This window comes from Dermacentor variabilis, chromosome 8, assembly GCF_050947875.1.
Source record: "Dermacentor variabilis isolate Ectoservices chromosome 8, ASM5094787v1, whole genome shotgun sequence".
Classification (NCBI taxonomy): Eukaryota; Metazoa; Arthropoda; class Arachnida; order Ixodida; family Ixodidae; genus Dermacentor; species Dermacentor variabilis.
Genome location: NC_134575.1, coordinates 123,909,145 through 123,937,136, shown reverse-complemented (window position 1 = coordinate 123,937,136; position 27,992 = coordinate 123,909,145). Strand labels below are relative to the sequence as shown.

The following is a 27,992-nucleotide window of genomic DNA, read 5'->3' as shown; positions in this document are numbered from 1 at the left end:
TCTTGCGTTATATAAAGTGCGTGCATGAAAAATATTTTGTGCCGAAATGAACACGACGAGACGGTGCGAAACATTAAGACAGTCAAGAGGTAAGGTCACTGCACTAAAAGAAAGTCTTAGCTCTTTGTCTTCCGACTGAAATGCATGCAAAGCCTCTAAATGACATCAATAGTCAATTGTTAAACTAAGTTAAATTTACAGATTTAGAAGAAAAAGAAATAACCGACAGCACCAATGTTACAATACTCCTACTAATACATAGAATACTGGTCATCGTCAGATGTCATAAGCCGGTCATTAGTCAGGTGTGTCACAAACATCACTTGTGACACCTCCTAAGCATGTCCCCAGTGCGCGCCCCGCACCATCACTGGTTGTGCTACTACTCAAGCCATAATGTGAGGATCGTAACTGTAAACATGATGCTCAGCACGGATTAAAACCTCGTCCTCCAGTTCAATGAATATAACTGGATGTGTCTATAAGAATGGGCAATAAGGCTTTTTATGGCAAGCTTACCCACATTTCAAGAGTAACAAGAAATACTTCAATGCGGCCTGCACCTAAGCTTAGTAAAAGGCATGAACTTATTTTCAATTATCAGGTACGCAAAGGAGTTCATATTTCACAGACTTGGGCATTGCTGCACTTGGAATCTAGCATATTGCATTCTTGAAAGCATGTGAAAGTAGCACTTAGACCGTAGTTATTAGTTGACTAAACCAACTCTTTGTTTTCTCTATTATTGACGACTAGTAACACAGACTTAAAGCAGTGTTTTATTTTGATACTTTATTTCTCCACTAAAAATATTAAGGCGATAAACACATTTTTGCAGTAGCAAAATGCACAGATTACGCTTGAGCCCCCACAGGGAGCATGATTTAACTGCACATATGACATAATCCTTATCCCCAGCTTATGCTAGGAAATGTATGCGCAGGCATGTCCAAAACATTAAGCATATTCAAAGCGCCCCGGCAACCGTAATTCCACACAATAGCCGTTATATTCGATTTCGATGCATATCTCGCCGCTTGATAATTCATCAAGCTCGCACACATAAGCACCCTTCCACATTCGCACCGTGTTCGAAAACCGCAACACGAGACATAAACTCCGACATATAATCACACCATTTCAATACATGAGCAAAAACAGCTCAGTCTTATTCAGCGTAAAATATGAATTCCTCATGCGTCTTCAGTAAGTGCCGGATAACGCGCCCAGCTGACCTCTCGCGGCATGCAACTGAATTTCTGCGGCAAAGATTCTAACTAGCACTTGCCCTAGCTGCACGTAACTTCAGTGCTCGCAGATTACCCATGGGCGAAAGCCACAGTCAAGCGTGCCACTTATTATAATGAAAGCAAGGCGCCACCAAAATGACGCCGTCTGGTATGTGATTCCTTATTTCAATAGCGTTCCGTACAGAGTAAACCGCTAAACTGAATAAATTCAAACGCACAAAACGCACCCTGAGCCCTCTCATAGGCTCGGAATCATGGGCTGGTAGAAAAATCATTTTACGGGTCCCCTCACCCCAGGTCTTGTTGAACATACCGTGGTTCTGCCAGGTTGTGGCAGCGTTTGCGATTTTCAACGCTCTTACGGATAAAATTTTATGGACAAGTTTCCTATGCCAGTGATAAAATTATATACAGTTATCGCGACGACTGGCTTTTTCGACTGACATCGAGAGACACGGCGTGCTTGCCTAGTCCGTTGTCAATCGCGTCGGCCATAAATACAATGTATATGTCTTTTACTACATACGTAAAACTCGTGTGGGGGCGTGTCCCACATGTCCCTTCTCCATCCGCTAGTTGCGTCCTTGGGTATGATTAATAACACTGCTGTTTCAACATGCCTGCAAGTACGTCGACATCCGCTGAAAGTGTTTTGTGCACACTGCCCGTATGCTTACCTTGTTTCTGTGTCCGGTAACAGCGTTTCTAGAGGTCGTTCGTATATTGCCTACACACAATGTGGTAAAGAGATTTCTCTATCCTAATGGCAATGGAATAAATGCGTGATCATGACTTTACACGCTAGGGAGAAGCGTAATATCATTTTCGTTGAAATAGACCCTGAAAAAAGAAATAGGGAGAAGTCGCTTAAAATGATAGTAAGAAAAGTATTACATTTACAGTAGCAGCAGCGTCTAACTGCTAATATAACCTGAGTACGTTCTATCAATATTTGTCACATTCAGGCTATACACCGTTTTGCAGTCTACGCAGAATTTAGATCATGAAAAGTACATGTAGAGTCATGCTGGCGCTTCCTATTAATAATATGTCTTGTTGTGGTGTGCACCGTGTCACCTGCAGAAATTTCATAACCGACAGAAGCCTAAATTTTTTCTTATGTAGACCTGTCGCAAGGCATCAATACCAAGAAAATATCACATGGCTTCAAATAATGCATTCAGCTTACTTTGATGTAGGCACTGAGGAGAGTAATTAGTACAGGTGTAGTTCATTATCCAACGGATAAAGTGATCTGGGACATTCGGCTCTGGTTCGCTCCCCCCCTCCTAAGCATTTTGTGCCTCATATCCTTAGTAAGAGGACGCGGCCGCGCGACACGACTACCGGCCACCGTAGACGCAGGGGTCGGGAACTCATGGCACATTGTCATTGTTCGCAATTGCACATCGCCAGCCGCAGGGGACAGCAGGTGTCAGAGCCGACCTAGCCGAAAGCCTCCGAAGAAAAATTCGGAGGACGCTTAAGCTTCGCCTTTAAGAATGGAACGCGATAACATTTAAGGATCCCTTACTGCGTCTCACGCTTCCCGGCAACCGCAGCCTATGCAACCGTAATTATTACCGAGAAAAACTCGCGGCGAACGCTATGCACTATGCGCTATGTGGCCTCTTGCATGGGCCGCAATACGGCGGAGGCAAGCACCATCTGGAAGTGTTTCAAAAAAGCTGGTGCACCGCTTCGTGGACTCCGAGATATTTACACACCGGAGTACGCATATAGCGCCCGCCGTCTCCGGTCTATGCATTGCAGAAACGCAGGAAAAGGCGTTTGTTTGAGTTATCGCGTAACATAATTGTTTTCTCGTATACTCAAATTGCAATCCGAAAGCTATCATGTCTGTAGGTTGTGTGTAGGCCTTAGTTTACGATTTTTTTACGTATTTTAGCTTGAGAAATTCAACTAGTTCAGTCGATTCTTTGCGTCACATAGAAAGCCTAGGTACGCATGGTTCGAAAATATTTTCGCCGAACTTATATCTTCACGCTGTAGCGTTCAATATTCCTCCAACTAGGAACGGTTGCTGGCAAGTGATCGCACACACCGCGATATAGGCGCACGTAAATATCGTAGGAGGATAAACTTCAGGGAACATAGGAGAGCCCCGGCGTGAGAAGGAAGGGGCGCTTGCAGATAGTCAAAGATGGTGAGTGAGCCGTTATTTGGGCCACGTTCTTGACCGGACTTACAATGTTGCCCTGAATCTGATGTACAGTATAGCGAAGTGAGTGAGACGACCTGTTAAGCTCACGCCGTTCCTTCTGCCGTAAATTGCAAAGTCATCGAAATCTTTCAGACGGAAAGCTACGAAAGGAATGTTTGAATAAATGAAAGGTGCACTCTTGCAACTTTCTCTGCCCTGATATTAGACAGTTTTATTTTCACGTACGCAAAGGCTTTGCGTACTTAGAGCTCTTACGTGTGAGCAGTGCGCCTGCGCAGAACGCAAAGGGTTTCCGTGACTCTCACGTACGTACGTGAGACTCAAGAGTTTGCGTGCGTTCTTTGCGCACGTAGAGAGCTCCGCGCGGCGGTCTCGCGAGATCTCGAACAAGCGAGAGCATCATTGCAAGGAGGCAGCCAAACACGCCGACGAGGTTCCTCCACACTTTTGTTTTTCTAAAAACGACTTGGATTTGTGGCGAGACGTAAGGGAGTGCAACCTCTTCGAGGACAACATGTGGTATAGCACTTCTAGGCATTGCGAAGCTCCGATCGGTAGAAGAACACAGGTTTACGTGTTTTGCGCGCCAATCCAACTCGACTGGTTTGGCTTTGATTTGTCTTGGATGTCAATGACTACAGCAGTGCTTATACCTGGCGATAGATGGCGATACATGGTCGCTTTTAGCGTGCGTCGCGTACATGTAACTAAAAGCGTTTCAGGTGCAGTGCGCGTATGGTACGTAGAGCTTTCACGTTTGAGTGCGTGAAGTCTCTGCGTACGTGTAACTAAAACCGTCTATTACTGCAGAAACTGAATAAGGAGGGAATGTCGCGTGAAAAAAGGAAAACAAATTTGAAAACTACTAGTGTTGAGAGATTTGTACTCACTGGGATCTTTTGTTCTGTTCGTCTGGTTCTTCTGTTTGTATCGTGAATTGAGATACTCCAGTTGCTCTGCCGTAAGAACGGAACGGCACTTCCCTGCACCGACGGCTTCCCCGTACTGCGAAACTGTTCTCGAATTTGCAGCTTTGGTCGGGCTTGTAGGGGGGGGGGGAGCGGGGGTCTCGGCGGGGGAGACAGGGCTGAGGGAAGTTGGGAGAGCGACGGAGGCAGAACGACTTGGAGGATCTGATGCGCAAGCGCCTGGTTAGGGCCCCTCTGACAAATCTTCAGATGTTAAAGGAAGTGCTCTTATTTGTATAACTGTAACTTGAAGAATAACCAACAATACACGCATCAAACGCCAGTGACTTGCTGAACGTTCGACAACGACAACGAATAAGTATTACAACAACTAGAAATAAACACATAGCCCGTTCAATAGGCACCGTGCGGCAGACCGAGCACCTATGTGAAAGCCGAAAATACATAAATTGCTATTTCAAGTCAACATATTTTTAGTAATATGTTTCATCATACTTTGAGCTATCTCAACATGTCAAATCGTTAGGAACACATTTGCACTCATAAGCAAAGCTACAGTAGCTACAGGCAGAGGAAGACGGATTCACAGATGTCAGACTTCTGAATCAAAACGCGACCCAAGTCAAGTCAAGTCAATTTATTTCAGCATTTCTTTTGTACAAACAGAAGAATGCTAGGACAAACACAAAAAGCTGCTAAGCTGCAGCTTGACTGGGTGCTTGCCCCATTACTTGGCAGAAACAAGAGACAGAAAATACATTTGAGTGAAAAAAAATATTTACAGATTTCAAATGCTCATGTAAAAGTATGGGAAAAAACACAAAGCACATCATATAAAATACTCAAAAATCTGTAGCGACTGCTCTGTTATAGTATGTCACTGAAAAATATACAATGAACAGTAGCCCACAGAACAGCAGTCTACAGAAAACGCTGAACACATGACGTAAAATAATTAGAAACCTCTCTACAAGAAAATTGAACAGAAGTGCAACATAAATATTTCAATTCGATGTAGTAGTCGAATCATACAGCCAACGAACAGTCTGTATGTATTCAAGAGCACCAGCGATTTAGTAGAAACGTTTTCCATTTTTTGCGGGTTATCTATGTCGATATTGTCTTTTCGCAGGTCACCTAAAAGTGTAGCTATGCGCGATTTTAACCTGTTTCTTCCGTGACATGTTTTTGAAAAGGGAGTCAGTCAAGTGCTTATATTTCTGAGCGTATAGTGTATGTCGGATGGTTTTGTTAAGGTGCATAAGGCAAGAAAGCTGGTTTCCTTTTGTTTGAGACTATTCTTGTATTTTAATAGTAGAGTAAAGTCATACAATAGTTGAAATGGAAGCATGCCATATTTTAGAAACAGATCCTCTGTATGCGCATAGTGTACTACATTCCCTATATGACGCAGTGCCCTTTTCTGTAGAGTACACATTTTCTGAATGTTCCTACATGAACTAGTTCCCCATATAAGAGTACAGTAGTTAATGTGAGTTGCAAAGAGAGCGTTATAAAGCAATAATTTAATCTTGTCCGTCAGTACATGACGAAGCCTAGAAAGCACACCGCACGCTCGTGACAGACTTGCACATACACGCTGTACATGAGCATCCCAGCTTAAGTGTTCGGTGTAGATAACTCCTAGTGTTTTAACCTCACTCACAACAGCTATTTTTTCACTCCCTAGGTACAGATCAAGTGAATGGTTAACTGTTCTTGACAAGGTGTGAATAAAACTGATTTTTTTTTGTATTAATTTTCAGTGAATTTGCTATACTCCAGGCGTGCATTTTTTGAAGTGTTGAGTTTGCTAAGCAAGAGAGCTCCTGAACATCGTATTCTTGGACGAATATGCTTGAGCCATCTGCAAAAATCACGAACTGCGCATTGTTACTTACTTTTACGATATCAGTTATATATAGGTTAAATAAGATGGGCCCTAATATGCTCCCCCGGGGTACCCCTGCAACAACATCTTCTAAAGAGGAAAGGCGATTCGTGATTGCTACTGCTTGTTTCCTATGCTTCAAGCATGATTGTAAAAGAGAAAGAGGCAGGCCACGAAACCCATAGTATTCTAATTTAGCAAACAAGGTTCGATGACTCATTCTATCGAAAGCCTTGGAGAAGTCCACAAAGATGCCTAGCTTTATTTCTTTTCTTCAAAACCCTGTGATGTTACTTCTTTCTGCGTTAGCAAAGCGACTTCTGTGGACATGCGCTGGAGGAAGCCGAACTGTTGCGGTGATATAAGAGAGTGTTTTTCGCAGAACGAGGCAATTCTTTTACCAATTACTTTTCCCAAACCATTAGAAAAAAATTTGGAAAACAGAAACGGGTCGTTAATTTGAAAAATCGTTTTTGTCCCCGCCCTTGTATAAAACTGTTACTTTCGCGTGCTGCATTTCTTTTTAATTTAAGAAAAAATTAAGAAAGGGTGACCGAGCCAAAGCGGCCTAGCGAGAGGTAGTTACTGCGTAAAGGAACTGATGCAGGGGCAACATAATTATTAATGGCAGTGTCTCTATTTTAATTTGTTCCACGTGCTCGTGTTTGTATTAATAGCAGGGCTCACAAGCAAATGTTACGCGCGCGGTATCAAAGATTAGAGTGCGTTTAGTAACAGAGATTGGTGCATATCGGGGAACGTCACACCACCCTCACAGTTGCTGACACGCTTTGCAGGAGATCTAGCGGAAACGCTATTAAAGCAACTGACAGATACAACCGGCTCAGCAAGGACCCGCGAGACCATAGCACGTGGTAATGCCCATTTTTTTTTCGCGAAACCTAAAGCAGCCTACCGGAATATGAATATGTTAGTCAGACACAATGTTTTAGTGCACACGCAAGTATCATAGGATAAAGAAAGTATAAATAATGCAAAAAGCGTGTGGGACAGTCATTCAGCCGCAAATAGCAGCTGGCGTTTTAAAAGCACTTCACACCAGTACATACAGCTTTCCGCCAAGCGTTTGCATCGAGCCCTGCGGGTAAATACAGATATATATGAAGGTTGTAACCGTGTTCGTACAACACAGAACGTATTTTGGAGTTGCCGTCGCAGATGTTCTGGGAAAATTCTGGCAGGCTAGTACGATGAACTTCATGAGCCTACCTAATGCGAAGATATGTTCGTAAAGAGCATTGTACGAAGCGCAACCTCTCACTCGTCGTGAAACTCTTGGCGCAAGCCGTGCGCAATGGTGCTACTGCTGGAATACGTGGTGTTTGGAGTCTTGGTCGCAGCAAACTTATCGCTGGGTCTCTACTTCTCCTTCCGGAAGAGTGGACATACCATTGGAGGGGGCACAATGAAGGATGAAATCTTCCTCGGAAATCGAGCCCTCGGTATTCTTCCTCTTGCGGTTTCGTCGGTGGCCTCCATCTACTCATCGCCAGCGCTGGTAGCCTTCCCGGCGCACTTCTACGCCTACGGCTGGCACACCACGTTATGCGCCGTGGCGCCGCTGCTATGTTTGCCTCTGGCTACACAAGTCATCGTACCAATGCTCCATGGGCTACGAATTACGTCAGTGTTTGAGGTGAGAACAACTCTAGAGAATAGCAACGAGCGTCTCCTGTAGTCACGATAGGGAACAACCTCAAAACAAAAGCTAAATCTTGAAATGCTCGACAAGCTCCTGGATAAAAAAAATGGGATCGTGAAAGCTGGGTTCTGGTCCCCGATGTCCCACTGCGATTCCTCTAGCTAACCGTCCAAGGGAAAAGTAAATTGCCAGATAATGGAATTTCCTCCACAGAGCATAAATAATATTGCTGCGGTATCCCAAGGAACTTCAGTTTCGCTTTTCGGGATGAAACCAGAAATGTCGCGGATCATTGGCCTCGGAACATTCTACTTACCAGACTAATACCAATTGTAAAATGCAAAATGCCTAGCTAAACTAGGCGCTGCGTATTCGAAAAAAAGTTTGAGGGTATTGAAAAGGGGTGTGCGAATATTTGAAGTTGCGAATGCGAATGAAATGCTACAGACTAGTTATTATTATTCGAAAAGGAGCTATTCGTTATTTTCGTAGGTTTGAAGGTAAGCAAATAATTTGCAAGAACCGAATGGTAAAGTTTGGTAACCATTGCCCGCACGCCAAAGAAAGTATTCTAATCATCAGATGCGTGACAACTGCGCAAGTTTCCGTAGCAGTGCAGCAACCAAATTGGTAACAGAAGTATTTTTTGTGGTTTCGCGGCGGTAGCCTGCATGACAACTTTTCATTGACTATTGCTTGCAACGTGGAAATTAGTGGTTTTGGCAGTCTAGTCCTGTAGTACTTTTATCTTTTACTCTACAACCTGCCATGTTTCTTTCTTTCTTTTTTTGCATATTAACGGCCTACAAGTTGTGGAAATGTGCAAACATGTCTGTTTTAAACGTGTCTACGACATACGCTTCTTTCGACACACAATTTTCTTTCCTAAGTTTTGATCGTTCTTCGGCAACTTTTTCTTATCGGTTTTGGAAAGCTAGTCATACAGCGCCATTCTTTCTAGGAAAGCCAGTTTCCAAGCTAGCTCAAAAGTTGTTGAAAAACTATTTGTGCAGTTTTTATAACATTCAATGATCTTGTTTTTAGAACGGTTCATTTGTTCATGATAGTTCATTGTTTTTTTTGCACTATGTCAGTAAAGGTATGGTACCTAATAATATCAAAATAAGTATATCTGCTTCGAAATTAGGCGGTTCCTTTAGTATACCACATTGTTTTGATAATGCATACTTAGCATTCGTATTCCATCAGTATTCGTAAATGTTGAAATTCGCCAACCTCAATTATTGAAAGCTGTGTGTTGCGCTCTTACGCTCAGTAATGTCAACATGATAAAAGACAGCGACAAAATGCGACACAAACACAGAGCAGACGTCTGTTAAGTTGGCGAGTTTGCCCCATAGTGAGAATGAACCCTGGAGTAGTGCAGTTGTCAGCTGCAGTATCTGAAGAGGTTATGTAAATTATCACCTTATGTAGCACTTTGTCACGCCTTCTGCTTTTTCCGTTCTCACTTATAAAATTAGTAAGTTTCCACATGCATTAAGAATCTTTAAAGATGTATTTCTTCTTTTCGAACTGGCTGCTGAAATTGCCACGTAACAAGTGTAACTGACGAGAACAAATATACAACGGTGATGTCGGTAATAAACAAAGACATACAGGTTATTAAGATAGAATGCGTGTAACAATATACATTTAGGCTGGATGTTAATATCGAATGTCCTCTTCCCAGGAAGCGTCGCATATTACGTGAAAAAATCTGCCCTGTATGTAGTGGCATTTTCTAGACGTAAGAAAGCCTGCGATGCAGCAGCACATCTGTGCAACTGAGAGTATGGAAAGCAATGTCATTTGTTAATAAAGAAAATGAAAGCGCTGCACATATGGCAAGCCTTTGTCAACAAAAATAGAGGTACTGAAATTAGGTGTACTGCGACGGGAAATGGAAGAAGGGGGTGGCGGGTGAAGGCGGCCAACGAGTAGCGGTCGCACAGGTTAGATGTCTACCTAAGAGTAGCTACCACGAGCCTGTACCGATAACAATACCGTTTAGGCACAGACCTCTCTGCTTCGCTACAGTCACGCTCATCGCACAAAGAAGTGCAAATGTTATCGCTTTACACAAGGCACAAGAAGATAATCATAGTACATCTTCATGCGTAGCACATTCACAACTTCGCGGTTGCTATGGCAGCATGCACGTATGCGACGTGAGTGGCTCCATGAGGTAATGAACGGAGGATGTCTTGTGCAGATGACGATAGCGGCCATAGTATTTATCAGCAAGTATAGTATATCGTGGAGAGTATCGTAAGCTAAAGGAAACAGTCAGGGGTAGAAGTGAGAAAACAAATGTCCGGTGCACGGGGTTGCTGTTCTCGAGCAGTTTCTGAAAGCGCATACTTCTAGATTCTTTGAAAGGATTGTGTCCAAGGTATTAAGAGGTTTTTGCGCGTATAGAAGAAATTATTGGAGAAATGCAGCAGTGATTTCCGGTGCACTATTGCTGGCATAGGTGGCGAAAGAAGGGCCTGCTCCCCATTCGAATGGTCAGACGGGGACGTGCGTTTGCAGCGTTATGCGATGCCGTTGGCTTGGGGGTGGTATTTTGTAGTAATAATGTGTATGATTGGGCATTCGTCGATTAGAGCCTTCACACCATCGCAATCGAAGCTGCAGTATTTATCGCGCAGGAGTTCGTGAGGGGCACTATGGTGGATAACGAAATACCGTAACATGAACGATACAAGGTCAGGAGCAGTAGCTCGTTGAAGCTCTGACAGAGCTCGGTAACTTCGACGATTTTGCGAGCACTCTTTGATATGAGCATTTGTACTGCGTCGTGTTCAACTCTTTTTCGTATGTTGTGGATCTTCTCTTCGCGGCACAAATACCGGGCGGCACCCACTCATGCTCCTCGGGTACGACGTCCACAAAATGCCCATTTGCCTAACAACACGCCGCCGTGGGAAATCACAGCTCTCACCGATGGCAGGCCACTTCCTCTCAATATAGACCCTACTCCTCGAATGCGGTGCCTTGCATATCCCAAGAGGCATGCTAAAGCTACCAGTTCACTTCCCTTGACTGAACGCATCGTATACACGGACGCTGCACTGCCTGCAGACGACGCTGGTAACACCTGTTATGCCACTGCATGGTACGACCAGACAAATGAAAATCAGAAGCGCCACCATCATATATCAGCAGAAGCAATGTCCAGCATGCGCGCTGAGCTAATGACCATCCTAGATTATTTGGCGTGGGCCCTCGCAACTTCGTCTCAAACTGACCCTGTTCACCATCATGTGTACACAGACTCCCAGGCTGCCCATCGGGCATGTGCTAATGTTATAACACAGATCCCGTACTGCAGAACATCCCGCACCAGGCACGCCTGCTCCGCGGATGCGGTCACGATGTTACCATCCACTGGGTCCGTGCGCACTGCGGCATCCTCGGAAACGAGAAGGCTCATAGACTGGCACGCGCTCATCTCTCTACCGCGTTAGCCAGAACCTCCGATACTCTTTATCCTCTCCGAGCTACCACACCTGAGGTAGCAGACCCGATGGCAGACAAGCATGCGACCAAACAACGACGTGCCGCCTACCTCACAGCAGTGGGCTATCCACTATACCGTCGCTTCCACCGAAGGTATTCACACGGCGGGAGTCAGTCTTGCTTCGTAGAATTCAGACAGGCACCCTCCTTACTCCTCAGTTGAACCGTTTCCACAGGTGTGGCACACCACCACCCGTAAGTGGCTTCTGTTCCATGTGCACATGTCATGCTTATCTCAACCACCTTTGTTGGGAGTGCCCCCTCTACATCCCACCAAGGCTTCGTGCCCTGGCCACCATACAGTGGGGACCCTGGCCTTCTCTCCGGACTTGCGCTTGCCCGGATACCACGTCTCCGGAACATGCCATCGAACTCTGGCGAACACTGCTGTTGTTCTTCCAGGAACCGGCGGCACCACCCGTCCGCGATCGGCTCCGTGACAGCCACAAGCGTCATGCGGCCCCCACTTAGCTGCCTCCAGGACGTTCTTTAACAAAACGGAGGCAGCCTTACCCTTCCCCTTTTGCAATAATACCCCTTTCCTTTCCACTGCACCGTCTTCGGCGCATTTTAATGTGGAATAAACGTGGTTTCATTCATTCATTTATTCATTCATTCTCTTTAACGGGCCTTGAAGTGTTCACACGTCTGTGAGGATTGGCGATATCTTAAATACAATCATTAAAATTCACGCCAACCAGCTGGGATGGAGTACGCAAGCGTCGCTACTTGCGAAGCGTTCTACTACTGGGCGACCGAAAACTTCGGTTAAGCTGGGCTGAAAGACGGGCAATGAAATAAAGCATGCTTCATGGTTAAATGTACCACACCTTGGCATCACCCGACAGATAAAAAAGTGTGCTCTTCAACTCGGTATAGTCTTCCACTTGTACGGGCACTCAAAGGAGGAAATTCAATCTTCGATTTCTTTGACAAGGGTGCCAGTGAAAACGAAGATGTATAGCTGACGCAAAGAATCCGCACATACAAGATGCTGTCGGAGGAGTGGTACTTGTGTCGTCAGTAATGGCGAGAGGCGGCGTGCGGCTGCGGAGCTCTGGGGTGCACGAGACGTTGATCACAATAAGAATAAGGTTTACTGCCATGGGACGCGTGCATAGGAGTAGCGGTCGCAGATGTTCAGCCGAGAGGAGCAACCACAGGCTTATGTGGATGCTGATGGCTCGTATGTGCAGGATACTCTTTGTCGTTACAACGCTGTTTTATCAAACTTGCACGGAAATTTATGAAAATAAGGTTTCAAAATAATGGCACATTCATTGCTAGACCTCATTATTGTGACCCGTGTGTGGGAATGACGCTGATAGTGCCCCAGGGCAAGTGTATTTAATGAAGACTACTGCTGCTTCAAATTACACTGCGGGACCTTTAGGCTAAGCTGCCATGGTAGCTCAGGGGATATGATTATCTATGGCGAAGCCCGAAATCTCGGCTTCCGGGCCCCAGCGGTCCGTTCTCCATGAGGCTGCAATGCAATAGCAGTTGCCGCAGAGTCCATCTCACGATGAATGTCGACGCTAACAAAACAAGCGTTTACGAAGTGTCGCGATACACGCGCAGTGCCGCCGCTTAAACGCGTCTTGTGTGGGACGTGCGCATAACAGGGCTCCTTCTCGCGCTGCTCTCTGGACACGCTGCCCCACCTGGCGGCCCCTCCGGCCCTCCGCGCGTGATGCGTGTGAGAATACATAAGCGCGAAATTTTGTCATAATATATCTGACTCAAGGTTGACTCCTCCCAGAACCGGAAATATGTTATTTTTGAGCAGCGCTGACACGTTTTCAGGTACCTATTGACCCAGGTGGGCCTCAAAGAGTATCATTGACAAGCGGCACATACCAACACACCCAAGTTCGCATCCAAGAGGTTCATTGAGGAGCGAACATAAACAGTGAGGCAAGTTTGTCACGCGGTTGGTTTCGAGCCTATTTCCCTCAGCGTAGCAACTCGAAGGCCTGCGCATTAGACAACCCCGTTACCCAACTTAGCGTGAAAACGATGAGAGATATACATAGACAGCTGGATGCGTACCAGAGAGTGTGTGAAGTATACTAAGCGTGGTAATCTCTTAAACATAGTCGTGTGATCTGATTTGTTTGCTTATCAAGTAACCCTAGATGGTCGCAGTGTGCTCTGTGGCCTCCTGCAACGGTCCTAGCCTGTATCTTCCTTTGGCCCGTTAAACGGCAACATACTAAAATAAATGATTAAGGTTCACCATTATAGATATTTAAAGCGGGAAGTTCTGCACCCTGCGTTAAACGGCGTTCGCGTTAACAAACTATTTATCTGGAACGTGCTTCTCGTGGACCTGCGCAAATAATAATGTTGATATTATAAGTGACGACTAATGACCTCAACTCGAAATGCACATGTAAGTTTACGAACTCTAATACTGTAACCGCTTGCTCGTACCTAAGGCTGCAGACGTTAATGATACCGAAGGCCGCAATGTCCGCTTTATGTACAGTGGAGAGCTTTTCTCCGGCGAACAATGAGCCGCAAACATTCGATCTATCTGTTAGTCCACCTGCAACAAGATGTGTTATTCCACATCAGAACCAAATCAACACTGACCTTCTCGCCTTAAGATTGGCATTTCTTTCTGAGTATCCGGTAGCTGCAGGGCCGGCATTCTCTCGCACCCATATTCCGAGATTCTCTAACCTCTCCTAGATTTCATGAGGCCCAAGCCGGACGTGTCGGGCGTCTAGCACACTTGGCACAGGGCCAGAACGATGTTGCCCGTAGACACCGCACACGTCCAGTGCTAGTCTCAAAATTAGAAAAATGAAGAGAGATGCTGACTCTCCCGAAATTGAGAGTAGGTGTAAGCATGGAAGGACTACCGGAAAATCAAACTGGATGGAGATGATACAAGTCACAATCTTAAAATGGGTATAGGGCATGTTCACAAGGGCCCACCCTACCACACCAAACCGCAACGCTTCACATCGCACCACGCCATGCTGTGCATTGGTCCATATGGGCGCAGTAGTCTGCCGCCATACAAAGAGGCTTATCGCAAGTCTCGTCTCGGTCATACAAACATTCGCGGTCCGTCGGACGTTGCGGACTTGGACGCTGGCGGACGCGGCGCAGAATTCACAGACTGCTGGCGTTGAAAAATAGCGCCAAAAATGACAATCTAGTGTGTAGCACCCTGTATCTGCTTTTTAAATGTCGCTATTGGAAAGGACAGATAAACTTCAGCTTACTAGAAGTTACAGCTTGAGTGATATTGTGAACAAACATTAGGAAGCACTCGGAAGCAGTATTTCTTGTAACTTGTTTGAAAAGTAACTAGCGTATGAAATACGCTCTTAAATGGTTGCCCGAATACTATCGCTGGTTTTAGAAACTTGCCCGGGTCTTCGCGTTTGAGTGCCCGAGTAATGACTCTGGCGTTTTGCTCAAGCTCAGTTGTAGGTCACCGACAACAGGAGCTAAAACCATTTCATGTTTAAGAAATTCTGGGGTTTTCACGTGTCAACACCATGTTGTGATTATGAGCCACGCCGTAATGGGGGACTCCAGATCAATCTCTACCGCCTTGTAGTTCTTTAAAATGTAACACGCAAAATGGTACATGGGTGTTTCTGAAGTTTGCCGCCCCCGAAACGCGGCTGTCGGGGCTTGCATTTGATCTCCGGACCTTGTGCTTAGAAGCACAACATCATAGCCACTAAGCAACCACGGCGGATTCCAGCGCTTGTCTCGTGAAATCACGTGAAACTGAAAGTAAACCCAACAATCATCGCCCGAGGATACTGTCCCCGATGACCGCCGAGCAATTGCGGTTAATCTATCGAATTTTGTCATTGTGCTTACTGAGCACTCGACTTATGAATATTTATCTTATAAGCAAATGGTCAATAGAAATGTTGCTCCCACAATACTACAAGCCTTTTGTGTGAGATTAGAATATATTGCTGCCGCGGTTGGTTTCTCATCCCGCAGAACAGCAACAGACTTGAGCAGCTGGAACTGTGCATAGTTCACGAACGAAGTCGACATTGACATTACTCAAGTTTAAATTATAGGGCCTAAGTAGGATGGTAATGTACAATATCAGATGTATTCTATAAAGCTGTGACGATAAAATTCAGTTGATAGACAATGTAGATCAACATGAATAAGACCACCATTCATGAGGTGATGCCAAAAACGCTTCGTGGCGACAATAAATTTGATGCATGTCTAATGCTTGATAATTTATTTTACATAATTATGCAATATCTACTCTGCCGTTCGCAGCCGCATATTTTCCCGTCAAGTACCACAAGATTTACAAGTACGATGGCAACTGTTGTTCTATATAACATTTCGCAGCGCTGCCGGTAATATCGGTCCAGTTTCATTGCCTAGAATCCAGCGTGAAATGAACGAATCACTTTGACAGTCTCGCGTGCTTTTAGACAACGCTGCAGGTAATGCCTTCTAGAAGTTAGTTTTCATGTGGCTCTAACATATGCAAGTGTGCCTTAATTTGTTTTAATTCTACATGCTTGAAAACAATACCCTTTTTATGCAGTACATTCGTTGGCGCTTCAACAGAGCCATTTCTCTGACGGCGTGCGTCATCTACATTTTTCTGACGGTAAGTAGATAAAATTATTTTGTTTGGGCAAAAAGTACATTTAGAGGTAAGAAAAAGCGAAAATAAGTTTTCTCGTCAGTTTTTTACGCGGTTATACTCCAGATTACACGTGATTTAACCCTAGGCCGTATGCAACGGCTATATTGTGTGCATATTTTTTACCTACTATTCTCTCTTATTCTTCAATTTGTGTTATACAGGCGTTTCGTAGGGCGGAAGAATCCGCGCCACCACGTTCTCATTTAGCAAGGAATTTATGTTGCCTTTAATAGAATGATAAGTCCGCACGTCACTTTACCAACTTTTATTTCAATGATGAGCTCTCGTCGCCCCCCAGTTCCAAACACCACATGCATATAGGCGAGTAGCATAAAAATTCAAGTTGGATGCCAGCTTGAAAAACGTTCGCTGGAAGAAGGTCGCTCACGCTCGCAAAGCCTAATGCCATGTACATCAAGTACTGATTCGAATGCTCAGCCAAATCTCTAGTGCAAAATGAAATCAAATATTACCTGCACACTGTATTTGTTTGCTAATTTTTCGCCATTCTTTTTCCAGCAAAGCATTGGCGCTATTTCTATTTTAGCAGCATCAGTGATGCTCGTCACAGGTACGTATCAATTATTGTCACAAATGAATTGGAGTTTTGGAGGTCCATGATTGGAGGATATAGCGCAAGAGAAAATACAAACCGAAATATTGTACGTTCAGTATCAGCGTCGTTACACTAAACAGATATCGTGATGCTGGAAAACTACATGCTACAATAACAACTACAATACAACTACAATAAGGGTAGAAGGAATGGCTGGATGGCTGCAAAACTTTAATAAGGTCCTGAGGTACGCGACCCAGTGCGCTGCGGGCCGCTCCCAAGGAAGAAATAAGATATAATGAGGTGGAACTGCAAAGAATAATAGTACCGAAACGTTCACAGATTTTATGGAACATATCTCAAAGGTCATAGACAGGCATGTGAACATAATGGTATTCTAGTACAAATGGAAAATGTAGTGGAGAGGCCACGTCGCATAGTACAGCTGCACGCCCTTGCGAGAAATAAAAGAAAAACAATTCCAAAATTCCACTGCAGCTGTGCCAATATCCGACATCCTGGCGAATACCGAGTATGTCTGAAACTTATATACAGTCATTTCCGCTCAAGTGAAACGTGCCGGTTGCATTTACGCATTTCAGTCAAGTCGACATTCGTGTAATTTTCGTGAATACCGAGAAAATTTAAAGGTAATAAACAGACGCGTGAAAAACTTTCGCGTTGGCCAAACCTCAGCTCAAACATAAGTTATGCACGTGATGCTTTACGTTTGAATATAAAAATCGTAAATTAAGCGCTAGTTTATTGTCATACGCGTAGATACATTGCGGGAAGAATGACTCTCATAGCGGAATTCAGTTCTATATCTTGCGCCATGCGACTGACTTTAGCCCTTGCACTCCGCACATCTTCAGTCCCCTAGCCTGTAACTGATTCGAATAGCTGCAGTTTACTCAATGTGCTTGCAGCCTCGACACCGAGACGCCATTTGTTAGGTTCAAGGATTCGTTGTTACATGGTAGTTGGAAGGCACGCAGTAGTGGAGAGGTAGATTAGTATTTGAACCCTGTAGGATTCCTCACAGGAATCGAAGCCATGAACGAATGCAATCCCACTTCCCCTTTTGGATTTTGCGGTTTACCTCGTGAAAGACACGGCGCGTTCTCCGCATCAAAAAGCCGTGATTAAACAAGCCATAACCGCTGAGCCGCCGCAATGAGTCATTGCCTCTTTTACAGGCACACGTGATATGGAAGAAATCCTTAAAACGAAGTGTAATACTGACGAAGCCGTGCGCTTAAGCACATGCTAGTCTGAACAACGAGAGCGAGAAGAGAGGTAAAAAAGCTGCGAATTTTTATTTTGCAAAGTAGTAACCAAGCTTTTATTTTAGTTGCGATAGCCATTCCATCACTACTCTAGGGAAGTTTTCGCTGTCACCGTGATCTTCTGGTTATAGACATGCAAAATTGAATTGAAATGAATACCAGAAATGTGGTTTATGGCAACGGGACGTGGGCGAGCGGTTAGCAGTCGGAGATGCCCAGCCAAGCACAGCAGCCACGAGCTCATGCAGGCGGCGATGCTGCTTAGGCACCAGCCACTCGTTTTTTTTCTACAATCCCTCTTCCCCCCTTCTGCACTAAAAGAGGCCGTCCTGGCGGCTTAGGGCGAAGGCAGAACAAGTGGTTCATAGAATGGCCAAATGCGATGAGCATTGACACGTTCGTACGCACGATAGCACTTGTCTGTTGAGGGCGTGTGTGGGTCCATGATGTAATTAACTGAGCACGTTTGCTCCAGCTCACGGTAGGGCCAATGATATTTAGCGACAACTTCAGTGGAGAGGCCGGGCGTGCTCGCGAATTGGCTAAGCCAGACCAAAGAGTAAGGTGAAAAAGTGCATGGAGAACGGTCCTCAGGTAGGCAGGCGGGATTCCTGCTGCCACTGGCTCTTCGGTAGAAAAGGAGAGGCAAGCTGGCGGCACTCCTCGACCCGTCGAGGAGCTTCGGAGTGCGCGGTACTTTCCCATGCATCAGGCTTGTAAGAAATCATCGTATCAAACGTCTCAGAAGGTTCTCGTTCATATAGAAGAAAGCAGCTGGAAAATCCAGTAGTATTTGATGGCACGCTATTGTAAGCATATGTTACGAAAGAAAGAAGGTGGTCTGAATTAGAATATTCAGACGCGAGGCACCTTGACCGCATATATCCGAAGGCGCAGTTCAAGCACTCTGTCATTTGGTTGGTTTGCGGATGGTGCGCTATGCATGTACGGTGGACGATTGGGCTTTCATGGAGTAGGGCGTTAAAAGCATCGCAAAGGAATGACTCAGGATTTTGCGAGGGGCACCGTGGTGGAGAACTAAGTGCCGTAATATCAAAATTGTATAGTCACATGCGGTGGCAGACGGTAGAGGGGCTGTTTCGGCATAGCGGGGCAAGCGATCCACAGCGAGGATAATCCACCGGTTACTAGCTGGAGATGATGGAAGTGGACCGCATGTGTTGATGTCAAAACAATCAAAGGGTCGACTTGGGCACGGAAGGGGCTTTGGCGGATTGCGTTGTCTGGGAGCTGGTTTCCGGAGTTGGAGCTGAGCACGAGTGTGAATGAACTTTCGCACATAGTTATACATTCCTAGCCAATAAAATTGCAGGCGCAGTCGAGCGTAGGTCTTGGAGAGGCCGGAATGTGCGTATTGGGAGTCTGCGTGAAAAGCGATGCATATATAGACACGAAGGCGGCGGGATACGACAAGCAGCCTCTTACGACCATCAGAGAAATGCTTCAGACGGTAAGGACTATGACGAATGACGAAGTGGTCAGCCTGGTGGCGAAGAGCGCAGAACAGTGAAGGGGTGGAAGGGTGAGAAAGGAAGCTGATTAAAGCACTAACCCAAAAATTTTTGTGCCAGTCCGAAGCCATGTTCCGTAGTGCAGATGGGTAAAGTGTGGGCTCAAGGATGGAGATGCAACCACTGTCAGCCGATACCGGTGAGAGTAAAAGGGTCTCGACATCTGCGTATTTACTGCCGGACCACTAAAAAACGCGAATATCGTACTCCAGTAGCTTCAGGGTCCAGCGGGCTAATCGGCCAGAAAGATCTTTGAGGGTGGGCTACCAACAAAGGGCATGATGGTCAGTTGAAAGGGAGGCCGTACAGATAAGGCCTGAATTTAGCTTGAGCCAAGATGACGGCAAGTCATTTCCTCTGTAAGCAAGTTATTCGACTCTGATTTAGTGAGAGGGTGGCTCACGTAGGCCACGACATATTTCTGGAACCGTGATTTCCGTTGCGCAAGCGCAGTATCCTCTCTGACGCCGCTGGCATCGGTGTGGACCTCGATGGGGCCTGCTCCTAGTGCAGCTCTCTGAATTGGCTCTGTAACTACATCCACACGACAACTGCCTCCTAAGTACTACGCATGTCCTACATGGCTTTAAGAGGCAACATTAGGGAAATTATTGTGCCACCTCAGCGGCTCTGACTTTTTGCGGCTGAGCACCTGGTCGTGGGTTCAATTCCCAGCTACCCCAATCTAGGCTCAATTGCAGCAAACGCTCTCGCACTTAGTTTAGGTTCAAGTTGAAAATAAATGCGAGATGGTCCAAACTAATCCGTTGGCCTCTACAAAAACGTTGCACGCAATGAACTAGGCACTTTCGCGACATTAAATATCATAATTGCAGATTACTCTACTAAAACTCACCGGCTGCACGTTGCTCGCCGTAAATGGACCGCTGCCCTGACAAGTGCAATATATTCGCCCAACGGACTTCGTCTAAGCAACAGGTGGTGTTAGACTTCTGTTCAGGAAAATGGAAAATCAAAACAGAACCCCCTGGCAACAATGTACTTGTGCGAAGAGAGATTCTGTACTTTCAAGAATCCAGTTTCTTTCTGCGTCAACAATTACTGGTATCGGTAAAAATAGTGTCTCCCAAAACTGTTCCACCTCTAGCTAAGAGTGCGTGCTGAACATACAACCATGCACTGTTTGCATGGTAGTCTGCGTTCTTCGAGAACGCCGCACACCGACATTTATGTTTTGTTTGTATTTATTTTCGCCAAAACTACCTTTTGCAGTGTTCAACGCTCCCTTGCTATGGTGCAACATTGCCATTGGACTTTCCGGAACAATCTACACGGCACTGGTATGAAAATCGTATTGTCCTTCTTGGTCTGTTTGGATGGTCACGTACGGATCGGTTGTACTGCACAAGAAATATAATCATTTAGGATTCTTAAAGTTAGCCAACAGCGTGCTATGCCAATGCTTACTGTGAATAGTTTTTGAGCTTCTGCATTCAAATAATACATTGAGGTATCGTTTTATAACACTAACGCAAGTTGTCAAACATTTAGACCCCGACAATTCGCACTTACGCAAACTACTTAGCCCCACTCTTGATTACGATCACTGTTTCATATAATGCTAAAGCACATCGAGTTATATAATAAATAAACAGTACCTCAGCTTACTAGCCCATCGCCTTCTCAGAGCATTTGAATGTCTATCGCTGTCCCTATCATGCACATACATATACATCAATACGCTCTTTCTCTAGCGTTGACAATCGCGGCAACCTGCGACTTTCTTATTTACTTGTTTTTATGGTGTTGCGATTATAGCAATATTTTGACTGAGTTGCTATTCCAAGCACGGTATTTTCTTTTCTTTTCGAGCATAATCCGACATTCCACTATGGCAGACCTCCTTGCCTTTTTCTCTTCGAATGTGGTATAGTGTAGCAAGTCTACCTAGTGATGCATCCATGCTCAGTAACCTGCCCCCACCAAACAACCACAGTTGCCTACTGGGCATGGCATCGCACTACTGAGCTTTAGGTTTGATCGCGGCTGGGGCAGCCGCACTTAAGGTTCATTCCAACCGGCGACCGACAGCAGTCACGCGACCAAGTTGGTCGCAGATGGTCGCTATTCTGAAAAGCGACTGTTTTGGGCCAGTCTCTCGCTGCTCGAATTTTCAGTCGCACGACCATGGTCGCAAAACTGCTACACCAATCATCGGCGCGCCGAAAGTTCTATTAGCGTGCGGTTTCATCCTGTGTCCTCCTGCGTCGCACCAAAGTGTACTTCTTGCGTATGGCAGGCTACAGGCATGTAATTGGTCTCGTTACTAAGGATGCTGGGGCGCAGTCACTCCTTCAACATGTCGAATGTAGGACGTCAAATGTAGCGAAAATTATGCACTGGTTTCCGCGCAACGCAAACTTTAAATTACAGCTTACTCTCAATATCACTCCTCATCGTGCGCGCGGAGTTCCGGCAGGGGGCGGCTTGCACCATGGGCGCACCCACTAGCGTCACTTTTCCTTCGGTGGCTTTCGCGCTGCCACAGCTGACACCACGCACGGCACGACACATCAATACAGCGACGACGTCTTCCTCTTCTCTCAAGTCGAAATCCATGGGTCTTGCCGGAGTTGGAATTTTTTCGTCATCATTGATCGGCTTCCCGACTTCACTCCAATATTCCTCGCGGAATTCCTAGTTTCTGACCCAGCGTTGCGTAAGCTGCAATCTTCCAGGACAACCGCGGTAATATTCGCAGACTCTTTCTATCTGTGCACCTCTCTTACTGGTCCCGGCGAGTCGCATATACTAAAAACTTTGTGCTCACTGGCTACAAGTCGTTTGCAGAGTTTACGATTAATATGGGTACCTGGGCACACAGGCATATTTATGAATGAAGCTGCAGACAGCTTGGCCAAGGCTTCTATCAGCGGCCCGGTGCTTACCTTTCTTCCAACGACGGGTTCTATCACGTCTGCTAGGTTTAGAATAATACATCCTTTAACATCAAAATCAAATCTTAAATCATCCTTGGAACTACACCACTTGCAATTCCCTTGGAGCCGGAAATTTTGCAAAACAAGACAAACGGAAGTGACAATAACGAGACTGCGTTGCCGAGTCCCTTTCCTAAATTTACACATGCACCGATCTGGTGTGGCAATACCCCCCTTTGGGCCATTTTTGCAATTCAATACAGACGATCGAACATTATTTACTGGAATGCTGGCCTTACTCTCCCCTTATAAAAAGGAGATTGAAAATTAAAGTACGATAGCTCGGCCTGCCATTGAACACTCCGGTACTGCTGTCTTTCGGAACGTCTGCGCTTGGGCGCTCACGTAGAATGTATGCATCGCGTTAGAAAAATTCATTTTCGAATCAAAGTGATTTCACTGTTGACCATATTATTCACTTCATTCCTCCTTTATTGCCTCATTCATATTTCCTCTGTTTGCTCTTCATTGAATGACAGTGCTAAGAAGTCGTTCTGAACTTTCCTCGCTTCAATTTATGCAACATAATCATGGATTTATAAATTTATTGCCTGACCACTTATGTAAAGTGTGCCCTACTGTTGGCCAATGCCCGTGAGTGGGCATGCACCAAAATCAGCAAGGTCATCATCATCATCATCATCTCTTGCCGGAACGCGAAACCAGCGAAATGTGCTTGAACTGCGTAGATCCCTCGAGTTCTCGCTGAGAACGATAACCACGGGCAATGCGACTTGCAGGTCGCACTCGGCCGGGCTTGCCGCTGGAGCCGTCGCCTTCAGTTACTTTTTGGTCGCCAGTTGCAAATGGTCGCGCGACCTCCTTAGGTTGGCCGTGTAATTGAGCCTTCTGATGGGAACAGGACGGGAAACCACTCGTCTACTTAACATACAGGGTGTTTCGAGTAACTTGAACCAAGCACTTAAAAAAAGCCGTTAACCGCAGCTGAATGGCAACAACAACATGTGGTTTGCCTTGGTGTGGCGTTCTTTAGATAATCTTTTTTGTATTTCGCTTACTTATGTAATTAACATAGTGAAATATCTAAAACGTTTAATACTCTCTCTAGATCCAAGTGCGTTTCATTGTTTTGTAGAGCAGGTTCCAATTTTTTCGTCGCAAGGTACATCCCGCATCACGATTTTTTTCAGCTTTAAGGAAAGCCCGCAAAAAATAAAATAAAACGACGCAAAAAAAATTAAATATGGCGTTTTGCGTGCCAAAACCACTTTCTGAATATGAGGCACGCCGTAGTGGAGGGCTTCGGAAGCTTCGACCACCTGTTGTTCTTTAACGTGTGCCTAAATCTAAGTACACGGGTGTTTTCGTATTGCTCCCCCACCGAAATGCGGCCAGCGTGGTCGGGATTCGATGTCGCGACCTCGTGCTCAGCAGCCCAACACCATAGCGACTGAGCAACCATAAAACCACGCGACTGTGCGATCTCTTTTTTCATGTATATATATATATATATATATATATATATATATATATATATATATATATTATATATGCGTGTGTGTGTGTGTGTGTGTGTCTGTGTGTGTGTGTGTGTGTGTGTGTGTGTGTGTGTAATCATACCATAAGAAGCCAACAAACAAAGAGACCAAGGTCACCATAAGGGAAATCTTTTGTACTTCTGCCAATTGAATTACAGAACTGATAGAATAATGGCAATTAAAGTTGATGAAAAAAAAACCAACTTGCCTCAGCTTGGCAACGACCCCAGGTCTTCACTTTACCCATGCGGTGCTACCAATTGAGCAACCGCGGTGTCGTACTCCGGTCCACTTTTCAGGGTATATATGTTTTACTACCAAAACTAAGCCTGGGCGTATTAGCCAGCGCCACCGCTCATAAATTTTGTCGGCGGATGGGGAACGTCCTTACTGCCGCAGGCATCACGGGTACGGAATCTGTGTGGGCGAAGGCAGCTGCTCCATAAACCAGCAGGCGTTACTTGAAGGCATCAATGTCGCCGCATTCTAGACCCGGATATATATATATATAATTTTCATTCTTTTCCCGTCAACTCTTTCTATCGATTATTGCGCGTTGTTTTTTACGCTGTTTGGCAAACACGTGATCATTATAAACATTTCTTGTTCTCACATCTTTTAGCATATATATATATATATATATATATATATATATATATATATATATATATATATATATAGGGGTTTTCTTCAAAGTTCAGCACGCTGGACCCGACGTAAAATACGCAGGAAAGAGACGACGAACTTTTTGGGAGATTTCTTTTTCTTACTTAACGTTTTCGGCTGGTGGACCAGCCTTCGTCAGAGTACTCTGTACTCTGACGAAGGCTGGTCCACCAGCCGAAAACGTTAAGTAAGAAAAAGAAATCTCCCAAAAAGTTCGTCGTCTCTTTCCTGCGTATATATATATATATATATATATCTGTTTTCTCTTGTCATTTGTTCAATGACGCCTCCCTTACTCAATGCTCCCCTTGGGTACTTTCAAATAAATATAGAGATAGCGAGAGAGAGAGAGAGACAGAAACGGGGCAGAGATATAATGTTGAATGAGATTGTGTTTACTCTGCATAAGATATGGCCGGTGCATCCAGTATCTAGCTAGGTGTGAGACTGCGCCAGTTGGTATTCCATGATGATAAAACTAGCGCAAGAAGGGACACAGAACGCGCTTGTTCTTGTCGCCTTTCTTGTCTTCTGTGTCCCCTTTTGCGCGGGTTACATAAGCATCTTGTATGGCTGAACATTAGGCTCGCCCCACTGTGTCATCTCTTTCGTTTTGTTGGTGATCGTCTTTGTCGCTCTCGTGGAACCGCGAAATAACTCTCGGTGGCGAAAGCACCCACCTGGCGCCAGCTAGGTGACGGGTTATGGCTTCAGATGGTATGGCTTCAGACAACTGACGTGGTCGGCATGAGATGGCGCGGACGACGAGGAACCATCGGCTGGAGCTATTTCATAGGGGACATCACTCAGTTTTCGACGACGTGGTAAGGGCCAGAATACCGGGAGAGCAGTTTTTCCGGTACGCCCACACACTGTGAAGGAGTCCAAAGGAGGAAGAGGTCGCCGGCAAAGAACTAGACATCACGATCACGGTTATCATAAAGAAACTTGTCTCGCCTTCAACTCAAAAAGGTGACGGTGGACAATCTGGCGTGCCTGGGCGGCTATATCTGTGGCGCTGTGAGGGTACTCAGGCATGGGCTCGAGACCTTTTGACAGGAGCGTGTCAGAAAACCGTTGTCGGACCTCGTCCAAAGAGGCGATAGAAGGGGAAATAGAGAGCGGTGTCGTGACGTGACAAGTTGTACACGAGCGTATCAAATGGGGGGGGGGGGGGCGGCGTCCCCGTCGCGATGTTCTCAGGAGACATATATCGAGAGTCCTTCTGTAAGTGTTCGGTTCAGGCGTTCAGTGAGGCCGTTCGTTTGAGGGTGGTATGCTGTCGTTAAGAGGAAGCTTTAGCTCAAGTGCTCCTATCTAAATACATGTAAAAGGAGAATTCGTTTTTCTCGGCAACCACTGCACCAAATTTGACGAGGTTTGTTGCATTTAAAAGACAAACTTAAAATCTAGCGACTGGTGGTTTCGAAGTTTTAAATTAGATCATCAATCTTTTATTAAAAATTGGCAAAAATCGAAAATTTTCAAAAAACGAGACTATCAAGTTCACAACTCTGTAACATAACCACTAAATATGATAATACAATTCTCTGAATTGCATCTAATAGTACATCTAAAGCAGACAAAATTGATATGTTACACATGAATATAAAAAAAAATTAATCATAGAGAAATACAACTTTTGCAAAACCGTTGTAACCAACGTAACAAATTCACGTAAGATGTAAAATGACATATTGAACTTGTCCGCTTTGAATGATCTAATGGATGCCGTTTACAGAACCGCGATATCGGTTCTTGATGCAGAGCTATGAATTTATAAACTTCGTGCTTCTAATTTTTTCAAACGGTCAAATATTTGAAAATCGTTTCAAGAAACTTCAAGCCCTAAATCGAAACTCCGCTTCCAACAGTCACTAGAATTTAACTTTCTCTTTCAAATGCGATAAATTTCATCAAAATCGGTCAAGGGGTTACCTCATAAAAACGTTTTTGCGTTTTGCATGTATTTGAATAGGCCGCGTCGGAGTTGGGCCCGAGCTAAAGCTTCCTCTTAACTTGTGTTTCGTGGCGCCAGAGCGAAGTAGATCCTCGATAACGCTAGACATAATGACCTCTGTCTGTAAGAAACTGGCGAGGAGCTTCATGGTGTAAGACAACGTGTTGGAGCTGGAAATCTATGAAGTCAGTAGCGAAACTGCGCTGGATGGCTCTTGTGACGGCGTAGCCGGTTGCGTCGACGGAGTGCCTCGACAAGCAATCTGCATCTTGGTGTAGCCAGCGGACTTGTAAATCACTGTGTAGGTGAATTCTTGAAGACGTAGTGCCCAGCGACCAAGACGACTCGTTGAATCTTTAGGTGTCGCGAGCCAACAGTGAGGGTGATGATGGTCCGTGGTAGCAATCAAAGGGCGACCTTACAAGTACGGCGGGAATATTCTCACTGCCCATACCAGTGCGAGGCACTCGCGCTCTGTAATGGAGTGATTGCGTTCAGCGGATGAAAGCAGGCAACTGGCGTACGCTTAACTCTGCATGCCCACGTTGACACTGGCATAAAACAGCGCCAATTCCATAACCACTAGCATCAGTACAGACCTCTGTTGGGGCAGATGGGTCGAACTGAGCAAGAATTGGCGCGGTAGTGAGCAGGGTGATAAGGAATTTGAAAGCGGCAGCTTGGTCAGGACTCGGTAAAAACGGGCGCCTATATTCAGAAGTTTAGTCAGTGGCCGAGCAACGTACGTAATATTTCTCATACATCGACGGAAATACGAGCATGAGCCTACAAAGCTGCGGAGGTCCTTGGCACAGGTCGGCACAGTAAAATCGAGAACAGCATGAACTTTTGCGGGATCGGGGCGGAGACCAGATGAGTCGACGAGATGACCGAGGATAGTAATTTGGCGGCAACCAAAGTGGCACTTCGAATAATTTAACTGTAGACCCGCTGAACGGAAGACGAAAAGCATAGACGAAAGGCATAAGAGGTGTGTCGCGAAGGTAGGCGAGAACACGATGTCATCGTCGAGGTAACAAAGGCATATAGACCACTTAAAGCTCTGCAAGAGCGTGTCCGCCATGCGCTCGAAGGTGGCTGGGACATTGAACAAGCTGAACGGCATCACTCGCAACTGATAAATACCATCTCGCGTAACAGATGCAGTCATGTCGTGGTCCATGTCGTCGACAGCAATATGTCACTAACTGATCGCAGGTCTATCGATGAAAAATACGTCGCACCGTTTAGGCAACCCAACGCGTCGTCTATGCGTGGTTGTGAATAGACGTCCTTCTTTGTTGTCTTGCTTGGTTGTCGGTAATTTATACAGAATCTCCAGGTGTTGTCCTTCTTTTTCACCAAGACTACAGGAGAAGCCCATAAGCTCGATAATATATTAATGAATGCCCTTGGTAAGCATCTTA

The 27,992-nt window shown here is 45.3% G+C and overlaps 1 protein-coding gene across 1 annotated transcript in view; it reads left to right on the top strand.

The window, feature by feature from the left end:
• Positions 1 to 7,430: 7,430 nt before the first annotated feature.
• Positions 7,431 to 27,992, top strand: part of LOC142591258 (sodium-coupled monocarboxylate transporter 1-like) — a 94,260-nt gene continuing 73,698 nt past the window's right edge. Inside the window, exons 1-4 of the mRNA XM_075703597.1 lie at positions 7,431 to 7,912; positions 15,999 to 16,064; positions 16,623 to 16,674; positions 20,714 to 20,781. Of these exons, the coding sequence (XP_075559712.1) occupies positions 7,571 to 7,912; positions 15,999 to 16,064; positions 16,623 to 16,674; positions 20,714 to 20,781 (528 nt within the window). The 5' untranslated portion in view covers positions 7,431 to 7,570. The remainder of the gene's footprint in view (positions 7,913 to 15,998; positions 16,065 to 16,622; positions 16,675 to 20,713; positions 20,782 to 27,992) is intronic.